This window comes from Lichenostomus cassidix, chromosome 8 (assembly GCF_008360975.1).
Source record: "Lichenostomus cassidix isolate B80296 chromosome 8, HeHo_3.0, whole genome shotgun sequence".
NCBI lineage: Eukaryota > Metazoa > Chordata > Aves > Passeriformes > Meliphagidae > Lichenostomus > Lichenostomus cassidix.
Genome location: NC_139489.1, coordinates 30,148,987 through 30,164,073, shown reverse-complemented (window position 1 = coordinate 30,164,073; position 15,087 = coordinate 30,148,987). Strand labels below are relative to the sequence as shown.

Genomic DNA, 15,087 nt, shown 5'->3' with positions numbered 1-15,087 from the left:
TGTGTTTTCCCAGGAGCTGCGGGAGACTCAGCTGAGGGAACACAGATTACTCTTCAACCAGCAAGTTTGGGGGAGGATATGCTTATGTTGGGCAATGTAGTTTCAATTTGCAAGCTATTACTGTCTAGTCACTTGGTTAATGAAACAGTGAATAATTTGTGTACTTAATGTTCCTGGGAGATTGGAATGTCCTTAAAAAAGCTGATCTGTACAATTGGCTTGTCTTTCTGCAACATAAATTAGCATAGAGAGTAACCAGACCTGGTTAGGTGACCAGCTCAGTAATACCTGAGGAAATGAAGCAGTGTTTGATCAGCTTAGTTACTTATTTCTTTATCAGTGACCTTGACACAGATGAAAAATGCTTTGTGTAGACATTTTTAGCTGCACTCTCTCCAACTTGATTATTTTGTGGGTTTTTTTAATTATTTTTTTCTCCCTGCTCATATTTACTTACCTTCAGTATTTGGGGGTATAAGTAAAAGAAGACTGAGAGGAGGAAGGAAATTCCACTCTTGTAGCTGATGTGAGAGGTAGGCAGCTAAGCATGAATGCATCCTAAAACTCCCTGAAGGTCTCTTCCCATGTGTTATCCATAGTAAGCTCTGCTTAGTCTAGCAGTATTTTACCAGAGTGATATTGCACTGCAAAGTATAGGGGAAGTTGTTCCCTTATCTTCAGCAAAATCAGCTATTCCAGGAAAATGTTCCCTGCTAAGTTGTCAACCGTGTCAACTTCTTGTCCAGACTGTCCTTCATCTCCACCATCATAACCATCCTTCAGAAATCAGCAGCGCAGATCTGGGTTTCTTTATATACTTGTTAAAATAAATGTAAATTGCTGTGTGTTAATGGACTGAAAACTAACTTTTTTGTGCTATGCTATCCTTAGCTTGGCAAAAAGTAATTGAGATAAAAGTTTGAATAACTTCTTGTAAAAGTACCCTAATGAGATCTGGAAGTGATTAGATTATTGCTGGTATTGATTTAAGGCCTTCTTGTCATCTGCATGAAATCTAGTGTACCTAATCATGGGCCCATAGCTTTTTTTTTTTTTTAATAGCAGTGCTTTTCTCTTTGCATTGGCTTGTATAGGGAGACCTGAAATTGAACTAGACTGTACTTTAGCCTTTTTTTGCGTGTTAAGAAAATTCAGCAAGTATTGGGTGGTATGATGTGCTGGTAGTGGAAATGTTGAATGAACTTAAAAATTAATTTTCCTGACTTGTAAAAGAAAATAAAATATTTAATAAAAATTATTTTTAAGGTAAAATAGTATTTTTTAAAAATAGTAATACAAATAATCTACAACAAATATAGGGTCATCAGACCTTGGTGGAAGGAAATCTGAGCATGCGTGCAACTTGTCCTTGCATTTGAAGTACTTGAAACGTTCTTTTTTGGAAACTGGTAATGAATCCTTTTACTAAAACTGCTCTCCAAGTCTCCGGAGGAGTGAGACATCCAAGACAGTTATCACTGTCCATTTACTCATCCAGAGCGAGGCCATTCTCGCTGCATAATGTTTTATGCTGAAGCTGCATAACGTTTTATGTTGAAGCTTTTTTCCTGACGATGCCCTGAGAGGCTTATGGAGCTTTTGCAGTGACTCATGCAGGCATGGCTATTAGCTGACTCTTTGCAAACAGTAGGCAGTGTTCCTCTTGCTGGAATGCATTGCCCAATGGAAGTAACACTCACCTAAGAATTTGCTCTGCGCCCTGTCGTGTCTTACATAGTTTCTGAACCCTTTGCTCTTCTGATTGAATGGGTAGAGGGAAGAAGCTCTCTGCAATAGTGACAGTTCGTTTTAGTGTTAGGGAGAAAGTCAGCCAAACATGCATCTTCATCTCTCACAGCTTTTGGCTTCTGCAGTCAGATGTGACTCTGAAGATATTCTTGTTGTGGAGTTGAGAAGATGCAAGACTTCCCTCCTAAAACTCAACCAAGAAGCTGGCACATAGGAAGCCATATGTCATTAATTCCTCTGCTCCCAGGGCTCCTTCTCACCCACCTCTCCTCTTTTAGCAATACCAGGAATTGAATATTATTTTGGGTGATTGGCTGCAAATGTCTCACTTTGCCCACTTGGATCTTGGCAGTCATTTGCGGCAGCGCGGTATCACGATTCACAAACGGCCACCCCACGCCGCAATGTGGAGGGGGCCGCCCGTGGCCAGAACGCGCCAGGCAGACACGTGGCTGTAGCAGGCAGTGGAGCTGCGGGGGACGCGAGACTCCGTGAAGGTGAAGCGATGGAAGAAATGCAGGATCACCATCTGAAGTTTCCAGGGATTTATTAGGGTCCACAGTTGAGGGTCAGAGGAGGGTGGAGAGGGGCGGATAGGCAGGGGAGGATTCGGGGTGCTGGAAAGCCAAAATGGTGAACCCCGAGGGAGGTTTTCGCAGATGGTTATCAGGAGAGGGAACACAGGTGGTTACTCAGAAGAACCAACTAGGGGAAGCCAGAGGCGCGGAGCCAGGGAGAAGAAAGGGGTAAACCAATAAGATTACAGCATGGGATGGTACCGGTTTCTGCTAGGGAGAAGTCTCTAGAGCAGCATAAGCACACTACAGCAGTTACTGGTATTTCTTCTGTTTGTCTTGTGTCCATCTGCTGCCTTGAATTTAGGATGGACTCCTTCAAAAGCTTTTAATCTCTAGCAACTCCTCTTTTCAAACTGAAAACACTGTAGAGCAAGGCTTTTCACTTTTAATTTAGTATGAAGTTCAATAAGGAGAAGTTTGAGGGTAGAAGGCAGTGTCAATGTTACGTGTGTTTGTGATGAACCAAGGTCCTTCCCCCATTGCTCCACTGCATTTGCAACATTGCCTTTACATGCACAGACCCTGGGTTTGACTAATTTTCTCCTTTCAGAGCCTCTTGCAACTGATGCGTCTCCTGTTTTGTCTCTAAATTTTATGTCATTGAACTAGAGACCCAATATGAAATGCATTGTGCCAAAAGAAGACAGCTGTTTACCATGGCTGATGTATGCTGCTGTTGAGGGTTTAAAATTAGGTTTTGGGTTTTTTTGAAAGTGCACAGTTTTGCCCTATTAATTGCTTTAAGGATGAGGACTGGTATTCATTTGATATCAGTTGATATCAAAAGAAGTTAACTGGGAAGTGGTAAACTTTAATTTTCTGATCAGGCCATGAAGGAAGCAAACCTCTATAATTTGTACCATTTGGTATCTTTTGGATTTTGCTCCATTTCTATTGCACTGTTGTACAAATTTTTTTTGAAGTGTTACTGTGAAGATTAATGTTTGGGGTTGTGTGGTGGTAGCTTGCCGTGACTCCTGAGTGAGGTACCTGTCTAGGCAGGTATAGAGGAACGGAGACATGGAATACTGTGGAGCCTTGGTAGTCTGAGCTTTCAGAGAAGCCAAGCTCTGAACTGCAGAGGTAGATTGAAGAGTGTGATGCTCTTTAGCTTTCTTGGGATGTCTGTAGCTTGAAGGACCACAGGTAGGTTAGTTTGGGTTTGACTTGTCACTAAATTTAAGGATTCAGTGAAACCAAAGCCTTGAGAGCACAGTATTGTTTGAGATTTCACAAAGGCAGAGGCTTTACAGATGGGCCTAAGTGGCTGTTTCTTCCACTTTCCCTAAAAAACGCTATCAAAAGTGTCAGCATGCAAACTAAGGACCCTGAAAGGAGAGAGAAAAAGAATTCTCTTGACCCCTACTTTGTGGGCTTTTACTGATGGGTAACAAATTACTTGAAGTTTTAATGCATGTTATTTTACATTACAAACTGAGTTACGAGAGTTGTCATCTAACTTTAAAAAAAAAAAAAAAGCTTTCTCATTACCTAGGGATTCAGCATTTTTAAAATGAATGTCACTGCCTTTGCAGTACTAATCAGAAAATGAATTTTTAAGTTTCTCTCCTGAGAAAAATACCTTCTCTCTGGTAGAGTTCCTTTAGGCTTCACAGTAGTGTAGTGGGCCTGAAGGGAATCTCATCACTTGGCATTGAGTGCAGATGGTTAAACTAATTTTCTGTGCAATCGCCCTCTTTTGGATAATGCTGTTACCTAAGGAAACCCCAAGATGTTCTGCTTGAAGAAGATGTGCGGGACTGGGGAGGGTGTGGTGTGATCTAACAAGCTGTGGCGTGTGCCTCTCAACACAGGGCTCAGGGAGGGGAGGTTTGTCTTCTTGTGTGTACAATGCTTCTTGGCGCTTGTTGGGAGGCTCTGAACCATCTGGGAATGAAATGCATTTCTTTGCATAGCTTCCACCAGGCTGCTCAGCCTGTTCTTCACAGCACAGCTACCTCACTGCTCTGCTGCTAATAAGGTGAATTAATTGCACACCTGGAATTCCCAGGGTTCTGTTGCATTCCTGCCACTGGGAACCAGGTGCTAACATTTAGCTTCGTACCACACTGTATGGCCCAAGTTTTGACATCATCACACAAGCTCAGCAAATTACAAGTTCCTGTGGAAGGTCTTTTAAATGCATTATTGTTTAATTTTTTTGTGTTTGCTGGGGCTGTTGTAGGAAAGCACTTTTTCATTTGATGTTGTACTGTCTCAGCAGTATCCCAGGTGGTGTTTGGTCCCACTTCAGCAACTCTGTTGATACTTTTTTCTCAATTCTTCCCTTACAAAGGAGCAGCAAAGTAATGTCTCAGTTCAGAAATCTCTCTCATACAAAACGGTAAGGAAAGACTGTGCATGTACCCATTCTTTTTCTTTTTCACAGTTTTCTCTGTTCCTAGATGGGCAGCATTTAGCCTGTAGAAGGAGTTTTGATCTACAGCTAGCTCTCTAAACTGAGGTTTGGTGTGGATACGTTGTGTTTTGGAGCCTGATATGAAGCAGATCTGGCTGTGTTCTAATCCAGCAATTAAATCAAGAGCTGCAGGTTTTGCAGCTAGAAGTATCAAGAAACCTGGACTTAGCATTACCATTGAAGAGTCGTCAGGAAGCATCAAATTTTAATTTCTTTGTTCATGATGTTCCAAAATAATCTTACAGAATTGCTTCTGTCCCTTCACGCTAAGCCATACTACTTTCTTGAATACGTGTGGTTTTTGGCTAAACTCTTTTCCTAGAAATAGTCACTGCAGTTCGTAGTACTTTGTCCTTCATGTGTCCCAGATGGGATGTGTGGGTGAACATGAACTCACACATCTGCGTGTTTAACAGATCTTTGCGACTTCCGTGAGCGCTAGTAGTGTGTGCAGGTTATTCTCCAGAGGCAGAGTTGAAGGCACACACTGGCTATTACTTGTGAGTTGGGACCTGGAGTACAATTCCTTCTCTCCTTCAGTAAAAATTTGGAAGAGGTTTGCTTCTGAGTTTCCAAAACGTATTTGAAACAACTCAGTGGCAAGCTTTGTTTTGGAAATGGCTTTGCTCCAGCAATAGTTTTGTCAAGTCTGTTTATCCCAATTTCTTCCCCAGCTTAATAGGCTGAGAAAGTAAAACTGTTGTGTGTGTGGGTGGTTGAAAATGGACCGTATAGATATTGCTGCAATTTATGTTTCATAAATAATGGTACTTTGTGCATTAGCCTGTAATTGACTGAAAAAGCATTAAAAGTTAGTACGAAGGCAGGTCAATTGCTGCTTAAAAATCCATTGCTGGAGTCTCTTGGGAGGAGGGGAAGATAAGGACGCAGGAGATGTGCAAACTGTGCAGCGTTCACCAGCACAATTCAAACGTGCTCAAAGTTAGTTTTCTTAAATGTTTATGGAAGAGGGCAAAACTTAAATACTTGAGAAAAGAAGGCTGTTGAGTCTGCATCAGGCCAGGTGATGGATGCTTGCAGCAACAGTATTATTCCCAAATAACAGTGCTGTTAATTATGGCCTGTGTCTGAAAAAAATCTGGGGCTGATGAGTGGGAGTTGGAAGGGTTGGAGGGAGAGTAAAACATGAAAATTCCAGAGAATTTAGTGTTCTGTGCAAGAAACATTTCTTGCCTCTCCATGGCTGTATAGTCAGCAGTGTGTGTGTGTGTGTGTCAGTCTGGAGGGTTGTATTGCTCCCAGAGCTGCTGAACTTGCTGCTGCTTATAGCACTTAGAGCACATGTCATTGTATATAGACATAGCAGTTAATTTGCTCTTAATTAAGCTCAACAATGTGATCTGTGTATTTTTGGTATGTAATTCAGATAGGAGCAAAGCCAGCTGGTAGAGTTGTTGGTGACTATGTGTGGATCAGGGGTGACTGGGGAAAGTGCTGCCCTTCAACAGGGGAAAAGGCTTCAAAATGTTACTTAACAGAAATTAGTGGCTCATTATCATAAGTGGTAGAGCCATTGAACTGGTGGAGCAGCAGCACTCCAGTGGGAGCTGATGTGCCCACCTCCAGGGGTGCTGGCTCTGGAGCAGAGGGTATCTCGCCTGCACATATGGGCACCATTCAAAATAATTTTCATGCTGCCTTTGGCTAGGACATCTTTGACTCCAGTCATTTGGGTTTGTTGAACTTCTGGAACTGAAGCAGCACACATGCTTTGGCTTTAGGTGGGCTGGTTAAAAGAGCAGGAGAGTGAGGCTCCTGGGAGGGCATGCAGAAGGAAAACAGGCCTCAGGAAAACCTGCTGACATTTCTGCACTAACAACATTCACTAAATGCTTTTTATTTGATTTTTTTTTCCCCCTTACTAGTCAGTAAAATCTAGTTGTCCTTTAATGAACCACTTTCCCAATTCTCACCTGATTATCTGATATGACATTTCATGCAAGGTGTACTGCATTACAGTCCAATAAACTTATTTTCTTTTTACAAGAAATCATGTTTTTGCCAATTGGCCAAATACAATATTTAAAGAAGCTTAGTTTTCTTAAGCTGTTTAAACTTTTGGAGTTTGAAAGTAGTTTTTAGTCTCTTTCTTCTCAGTCATTCTTCCATCCTCACATCTTCACCTCTGAAAAGGTACCGTGAGAGCTGAACATCAGGAATACTCCCTCTAACACCTCCTATTGTCAAACTAAAATTTCTGAGGGGAAATTATCCAAAATGCTTTTCAAGTTGAATATTTATGAGGATGACTTGAAAGTGGGTAAGGTATGTTGCTGTTTTGTGATTTCTGTGGAAATGCAGTCTTACACAAGAAACATTCATGAGAGATGCTTTTCCGTGTTGCAAAGGATCGAGGATGGAAAGTGTCCAATGTGACTGAAAGCTTGTTGGTGAATCTTCTCTGGCCTGCTGCTGCCACCAGCTCTGATCTTCAGGGGGCTGTGGTGGTGGTGGTGGTGGTGGTGGTGGTTGCTTGCTTCAGATTTTACTGGCTGATAGTTGTATCTCCAACACGAGAAAAACTCTTGGGAAACTGTAATCTTGCTTGGACACCAAGGTCCTGCAGTGACTTGGAATGGGTGGGAATTGTCAGTTTTCAAGGGTTATTAGTGCATGTGCTGTTGGTATTGTCATTGAACAGTAGTGAAAGGATGGTAACTACTGTGCATTCTTCTGCCAAGAATAAAAGGCAAAAGACAACTTTTTTGTCTTTTCTGCATACATAAACTTTTCTGATCAACTTTTTTTCATTTCTTCTTTGCTTTGTGGGTAAAACTTCTATTTTGTGGGAATAAGCTCCCATTTTCCTGTGTTCCTTCAGTTGTGGGAGTGACCTGTTTTCATACATACCTATTACGTATGGCTCATGGAGGAGTTTCTGAACCTTTGATACAAGCAAATGAACTTTCCAAGGATCCCAACCCACAGGAACCCCGATCCGGCTTATCTTGCTGCTGAAACTGGTGGCAGGAGGTAGCTTCGCAGTCCAGATATGTGAATGAGATGGAGGCCTCCCCAAAATGGCCTATGGCATCCTTGATCATCTGTGATCCGCTGTGCTTGCCAAGCATAAAGTGCCTTTTTAAAATGAGTTTTTATCGTTTGTGCTGAAAAAGGACTTTGTGTCTTCCTGTGCAGATAGGACTTTTGTGTTGGACATGGGATCTTTGCAGTCCCCAGGGAATAAACACAGCTGGCTGTTTTGGGAAATGGGCTTAACATCTTTGCATCAAAGCTGTACAAATAAGGCAGCAAGCTGTACTGAATTAATGGATAAGATTTGCTGACTCTTACACTGACTTAAAAGTGATCAAATGAAAAAATGTATTTTTTGCAAGACTGCCTTCAGCCCAGAGCGGGGGGGGAAATAAGCCTCCCTGCTTTGGAAACATGACTAAAACAAGCAGCCTTGATGACTTATCAATGTTGGATTATCATGCAATAAATTGCTGGGCAGCCTTTTGCTGTCCAGAGCCTCCCACGCGCGGGAGTCAATGATGCCTTTGTTCAGGAGCACTGGAAGAATGCATGATCTAATGGGGTGGTGGGAGTTTGCCTTCGTTCCAGCATGCTCCAGGCTGTGTGTATTCCCCCGGTGTCCCAAACATATTTCCTTCCTCTGTCCCTGTCTTAGAAAAGGCTCCCAGAAAAAGCAATCTGTGTTTGTGTCTCTGTCAGGCTTTTTTAAGACCCCAGCACCCATCTGTGGTGGAGCTCCACATGCCAGAATCTTTGGTTTGGTGGGGCATGGTTTAGGAGAAGACTGTTAAAATTCTTCAGGCCCTTCTTGTTCATGTTAAATGGACATAAATCTTGGGTCTCTTCAGGTGAGGACAAGAAAATAAATCTAAGATTTATTATTACTAGTTTCTGTTTCTGTAAAGGCCACAAGTTGGCACTTGAGAACTGTCATCTGTGCTTCTGCTTGGAGTCATTTCCCCAGTGGAATTCCTCAGAAAGTGGAAATCCTTAATTTTCTTTCTTCAGATGATGGATATTCCATTTGCTTGTGTAATACCAGTGCTCTCATCTTCCTCCTCCTCCATAAATTTTCTCAGAAAAGCTAGGGTGTAGTTGTAAAGGACATTTGCTTGAGACCTACAGAAATTTCTTGGTTTTGGTAATAAGTTTGGCTTTTTCATGCACATGTGATGCAAGCGACATAACTTAGCGCTTGTGTGTCTTGCAGGTGTTGGGCTGTTGTTTAATGAAAGTACTTTATTCTAAAGGAACAAGTGTCTCAGGGTGTTTCTCACTCTCCTCCACTCTTTACAAAATCTGTCTTGCTCTTGTTGTCCATCTGCATGCTGAAAAATCCTATGCCATTCCATTAGATGGGATAACTCATTCTCCTTAAATATGCCCTTTCATTTGCTGTCCCTATGATCCAGGAGGGAAGGCTCTGGCGGGGTTTCTAGCTGAAAAAGGCTGCAGTAGCTGGGAGCTTGGAGCAGTCAGTTGGCTCAAGATGCAGCAATTGGTTTTGAACGAGATCTTGTGAACTTGCTGGCTTCTGTCTGCTGACATCCAGGTTTTTACCCCCTGCAAGTAACACATTGCTCGTGTGAGTTTCTGGGATCTGTGTGTCTGGAAGCATTGGAGCCAGTCTGTTTGGCTCATGGCTGGTCCAGCATTGTGCTGGGTTTTGGGAGAGCTGATGGTTTAAGAAGGGCAGAGTTGAGGCAGGAATAAGGGTGAATGGCATGGAGCATGTTTCAGTCTAGTGACTGGGAAAGCTGGCATGCCTTCCTGGGAATGATGGGGAAACAGGTCAGAAAAAGGGAGCAAAGTGAAGTACCAGTTGTAATTGATTGCTCTCTGCCCTGTCACTCCCAAATGGGAATGAAATCCATTCAAGAAGTACTAAGTAGCCTCTACGTGTTACTAGGTTTGTTTTCAATTCTTCTAACCTTTATTAAGACATAGGTTGTCAGCAAGTACCTGTGTGAGAAAAGCTGCCTTGAAACAGGAGTCAACCAAAAAAGAAACACTAAAGTTTAACCATTTCATTAATTGCCCAATGGATTTTGTGGAAAACAGATCTGCAAAGGTTTGGTTCTTTGCCCAGTGCAACCTTCTCAGATGGATTATTTTTTTCCCCGGCCTGCAAAACTCTGTGGCTGTACTCAGGAGGGGTAGCATCAATTCTTCCCATTTGCAAGGGATTCGAGTGGACTGATAATGAAGGAGGCAGAGTGTCCTCTGGGCTTATCTCACCCAGGCATCTGCTCACAATTCAGCACTTGTAGTCATCATGCCAGCTGGTGGGACAGTTTTCCTGATGTAAATTATCCATCCGTTCTGAGGGGCCTGAATACAAGGAGGCCTTTTGTGTGTAGAACAAATTCCTAACTTGGGGGAAAAGGGAGGAGTTCCTAAAGATTTAAATGGCATTTGCTTACATTTTTTTCCAGTCTCTTGATGGGTTTTAGCATGGCACATTTCCTGGTGGACCTTCGGATACTGAATTTGGCAATGACCCAGCTGAGGGAGGGCTGTAATTGCTGATGACAGCTGGCCAAGCCCAGCAATGTGAGCAGGTTGTTTGGGGCAGCATCCCCTGAATCAAACAATGCTGAACGTCTTCAACACCACTTCTGCTGCCTCTCCAGCCACCCAGGACTTGCTCGCTCCATTGAATCTGTAATTGCAATATTGGCCTGAAGGCTTGCATGTGTGCTTGCTTACAATACAGAAAGGTATTAAAGGTTTTCTGCATCATCCTGAATTGTCAGAGAGGGCTGGTTATCTTGTCACTTGCTGGTGAACAGCTCCATGCCTCAGAAAAGATGCAGTTTTAAAATGTGTGGCTCATGATTTTGAGCTCTGGATGCTCTAAACACATCAGGTTGCACTCGTGAAGCGCTGAGCTCATGGTCACTAATTCCAACATCTGGAATTCTTCCTGCAAAACAGATCTGCCACTTCTCAATGCACATGGGGAAATACTACCTGACACTTGACACTATCAGACAGTTCTAAGCCAAACTGAGATCCAAGTCAGTACCTGTGGCTAGCACAGACCTTTCTCATGGGAACTTTTTCTCTTTTCTTCCTGTGTTTTATAAACAAAGATAAAATTTGGATGTTATTAAAAACAGTTTCTCGGATATGGACAGTTCAGGCCTGGCCAATCAGGCCTAGGGGGAGGCTTCGAACTGACCAATCCGGGTGACCTTTGAAAAGTCTATATAAGATGGAATTAAATAATAAAATCTCCTTATGGATGCTACCTTTTGAACCCGGGGTTTCTTACTCTGTTAGCGGCTCAACAGCGACAAGTACCAGCTTCTAGGAACAGAAGAACAATGTCTTTTTGTCTTCTAAATGTAATGTTTAAACTGCCTTTGACCTGGTTATTGCTGTCACCTTTTCTCAGCATAATAGCTGCATACGTTTATTCAGCCCTGCATGATGTGAAAGCAACCTGGGCTGCTTATCTTTGCTAGAAAAAGGATCTGCAACCTCAAAGAACTGCCAGGCTGCTAAGCATATCATTTATGTTCAGTATGAACAGTGGGGAAACACATTTCCACTCTGTGTCAGCTGGTCTTGGGTAAACTCCATTGTTCCAGCAGTATTTACCAGCCACTCTCTGTGCATTAACTCCATTCCTCTCTTTACTGCCATTAACTGGACTGCTCGAAGTTACACTGCTAGCTGCCATAAATGTCTTTTTTCACCTGGGTTGCTCAGCTGGGAGGGGTTTGAATGCATTTTCCTTGGCCTGCCATGTAAAAATGGAGGTGAAAAAGGGAGGGTCCTTGCCATTTAGCAGAAGGGGTTTCCATGGAAAACATTTCTGTGTTGCCCAGAGTGCAGCTGGCATGTGCTGTGCCTTTACCTGAACTGGAGCTTTCATAAGGAACTGTGGGAGACCTTGTTGGGAAATGGATCATAATCGAGTTATAGTGGAGAGGGGAAAAAAACCAGTTCTTTTCCGGGGCAAGCAGCCTGTGACCTGGCCTTTCATCCAGAGCAGAAAGTTGTGAAGTTGTGTGTGTGTGTGTGTGAAAGCACATGCTCAGCCCCTTCTTCATTCCCGGGATTCTTTTGAAGCATTTCCTCCCCAAATCCATCTTGATGAAGCCTAAAGAGAGAGGGGTTTTACTTCACACTAGAGGAATGCAGTATTAGTAGAAGAAAACTAACCACCCCAATTCAAAAGAGCAGGGTATGCCTGACAATTCAGCTGACACAGTTTAATGAAGTGTCTGCCATTCTGTTGTCTCTGGCTTATTTTTTATCCCCTCTTGACTCAGGGAATGGCTGCTCTTGCCTGATGTTTTCATATTTTCTCTTGGCATTAAAGTTGCCCAAAGAAATCCCACCAGAGCTGACTTTCAGCCTTAGATTTTTCTTTATCTTATCATGTTAGCTCAAGGAAAACTTTCTCATTAAGCTGATGAAACTTTTAATAGTGATAAAACCATGACAGTAGTTCTGTGTTTTGGTTGCTCTCCATCCAAGATGTTGTTGAAGTTCGGGGTTCCAACTGGCTGCCCAGTTGTAGGTCAACACATGCTGGGATATTCCTGCAGAAGAAGGAGGAGGTATTTGCTTCTGGGACCCCTTTCCTTTACCTGGAAATGATGAAAGTATCTCCTGGGTTTGTTTACCGTGGACATGAAAAAGATGTTTGTGCATGTTCAGCCTATTGTCTTGTGCCCTCCTTCAAGTTCCTGTGTGTGCACGTTGTTCACCTCAAGCATATTTTGCCTTCAGTGAGGAGCTCTCTTTGGGAAGAGCCTATGTAGCAAGACAAACAGGAAAGTTGGGAGGGCCTGACTGGTACGTGGGTTACCTGTTTCTTCCCTTCATTATGATTCATGAGAAAAACACTCCCAAATACATGGAAAAAGGATTCATCTCATGTGCTGGGCAGCAAGGGGAGGGAATTACTAAGCTGAGGTAGTGCTGAGTGTTGATCCTTTGGAAGGAAGCAGTTTGGCAATAACGGTTTGCTTGCTTCTCACTTATCTTCTGTGTGTAAGATCTTATTAAATAATCAACCCCCAAACCAACAGTGAGCTGGTACTGAGCAAGAGCCATGAATGTGAATGTCTGTATTCCAGTCTTGTGCTTAGGTCATGCATAACTACACACATGATATAAATAGGAAAGGGTATTTTGTGAGAAGTATCGTTGGGGCTTGTATCTGTACAATGACGTAGCTGTCCTGCATGTCACACACAGACAAAACAATTTGGTGGGTGGTTTAAACAGCAGATTGATCTTTTTCTGTTCTTGGGACACGTAGTCTAAGTTTTTCAGGTGCTGTATGTCTTGATTTTTACTTAATTTTTTTCTGGTATGTTGATTTCTGGACCCTTTGCTGTGCTTCTACTGCTGTTTTGGTTCCTCCCTTGTGCTAGCCAGGCTCTGGGTGTGACATGCCTAATGCAGGCTGGCCCCAGCCAGTGGGAGGCTTGCAGGGCAGAACCATGGTTCCTGACCTGATTCATGGCCGTCAGGTTGTGCGTGTGTGCTTTGAGGGTGCTCTGTTGGTGCCTGGTGCTGTGGTCTGCTCTCTCACATGTGAAGGAGGTGAACACTTCAAGTGCAAAGCCTCACATTAAAATTTAACATGATACATTTAATTCATTTTACAAGTTGAGGTTAAATCCATGTGAATTCCACAGGCTGAAAAAACCTGTTTCTCAATCAGCTGATGGCTGCAAGTTCTGCTTAGAGCACTGTTTTTCTTGGAAGTGGTGAGAGCATAAAAGAGCATGGCAAGGACTAAACACCCAAGGTTTTATTTCAAACAAACCCCATGTTGTTTTAGCAAGCTCCCTAGGTGCCCCAGGGCGTCCTGATTGTACACAGTCTGCTTGCTGAAGTGGAGCATGAACAGCTGGCACACAGCTGTATGCCTCCTCCTGGGAATCCTTGGCCAGTCCCTTGGCCAGTGTGGATGTGAGGTGAAGGTGGCTGAAGAGTATTGTGGCCCTTTGCTCCTAATGGGTTCTCTCAGGGGTGTGACTCCCCTGGGCAGTTGGTTTGTGTGCATAGGAGCAGATGCTCAAGTCACTGGAGAAGAGTCATGAGGGAGGATGGTGTGCTGATTGCCACAGACCAGTTAGGAGGTGAACAGAGGGCAAGGAGGTGGATTTTCTTTCATCCTTCTAGGAGATGGAGAGCATGGATAGCTTGTAAATTATTGCACTCTGATCTGAAAAGTGCCTTGGTGATTTTATTCATATGGTGCAGGAAACTTAAACCTTGTTTTGTTTTTCTCAGGGAATGAGTAAAAGAGAGCTGTACTTGGTAGTTCAGTGCTGGAGGAAAAGCTTTGTGTGCTGTAGAAAGAGTTTGAGGTATTGTCTATTTAGGGAGGAAGCAGAGGTACAAACCAGGCTCTACAGTGTGACTTATACCTCTCTGGTTAATACTGTTTCCCCCACACATATATTTGGGAGAAATATCATCAAATGTCATGATTAACTTGGGCCTGGCTTTAAATACACATGAACTACTTTTGGGTCTGATATAGTCTGTCATCTGTTAGGGATGTCTGCAGAAGAGAATTGCAGCTTCTGAGATGTGTTTAGTTGCACAGAAACTTGTAGGTCTCTTTATTTATCTACTTAGCCTGCCCTCAACTTCTGCTTTCGGTTCCTTCACCTTGTCTTTGCTTGGAGATACAGTACTGGACTGGAAGAGATACTTCTGGTGTTGCTGGACACACTCATCCTTCTGGATGGTGCTGGGAGATGTTTCTGCAGAGAGAGAATTGCAGTGCAGCTCTTTCCATTCTTTCAGTTTGAGTCTTTCTCATGTGTGTCTCTGCTCCCCTGCAGGAAAAGCCTTTGACATCACATACGTGCGCCTGAAGTTCCACACCAGCCGGCCTGAGAGCTTTGCCATCTACAAGCGCACGCGCGAGGATGGCCCCTGGGTTCCCTACCAGTACTACAGTGGCTCCTGTGAGAGCACCTACCACAAAGTCAACCGTGGCTTCATCCGCACTGGGGAGGACGAGCAGCAGGCGCTCTGCACCGATGAGTTCAGCGACATCTCCCCTCTCACCGGAGGCAATGTGGCCTTCTCCACGCTGGAGGGGCGTCCCAGTGCCTACAACTTTGACAACAGTCCTGTGCTGCAGGTATGTGAGCAGGACTACATCAGTCAGGTGCTCTGAGATGAGCCTTCCTGTTGAGTCACTGTGGATGGTGGCTTTGTGAAAATTGGGCTGCCCTACAGCCCTTACTCATCCTGAAAGGCTCTTGCACAGCTACAATGGGATTGACAATCCACAGAGATGCTTTTGAAGGAAGAGTTGAACTCTTGAGTCTATTGATAGTAATTTTGTGGCAC

At 43.4% G+C, this 15,087-nt stretch overlaps 1 protein-coding gene across 1 annotated transcript in view; it reads left to right on the top strand.

The window, feature by feature from the left end:
• Nucleotides 1–15,087, top strand: part of LAMC1 (laminin subunit gamma 1) — a 66,997-nt gene that overhangs the window by 28,053 nt on the left and 23,857 nt on the right. Inside the window, exon 2 of the mRNA XM_085068725.1 lies at nt 14,571–14,875. Within this exon, the coding sequence (XP_084924851.1) occupies nt 14,571–14,875 (305 nt within the window). The remainder of the gene's footprint in view (nt 1–14,570; nt 14,876–15,087) is intronic.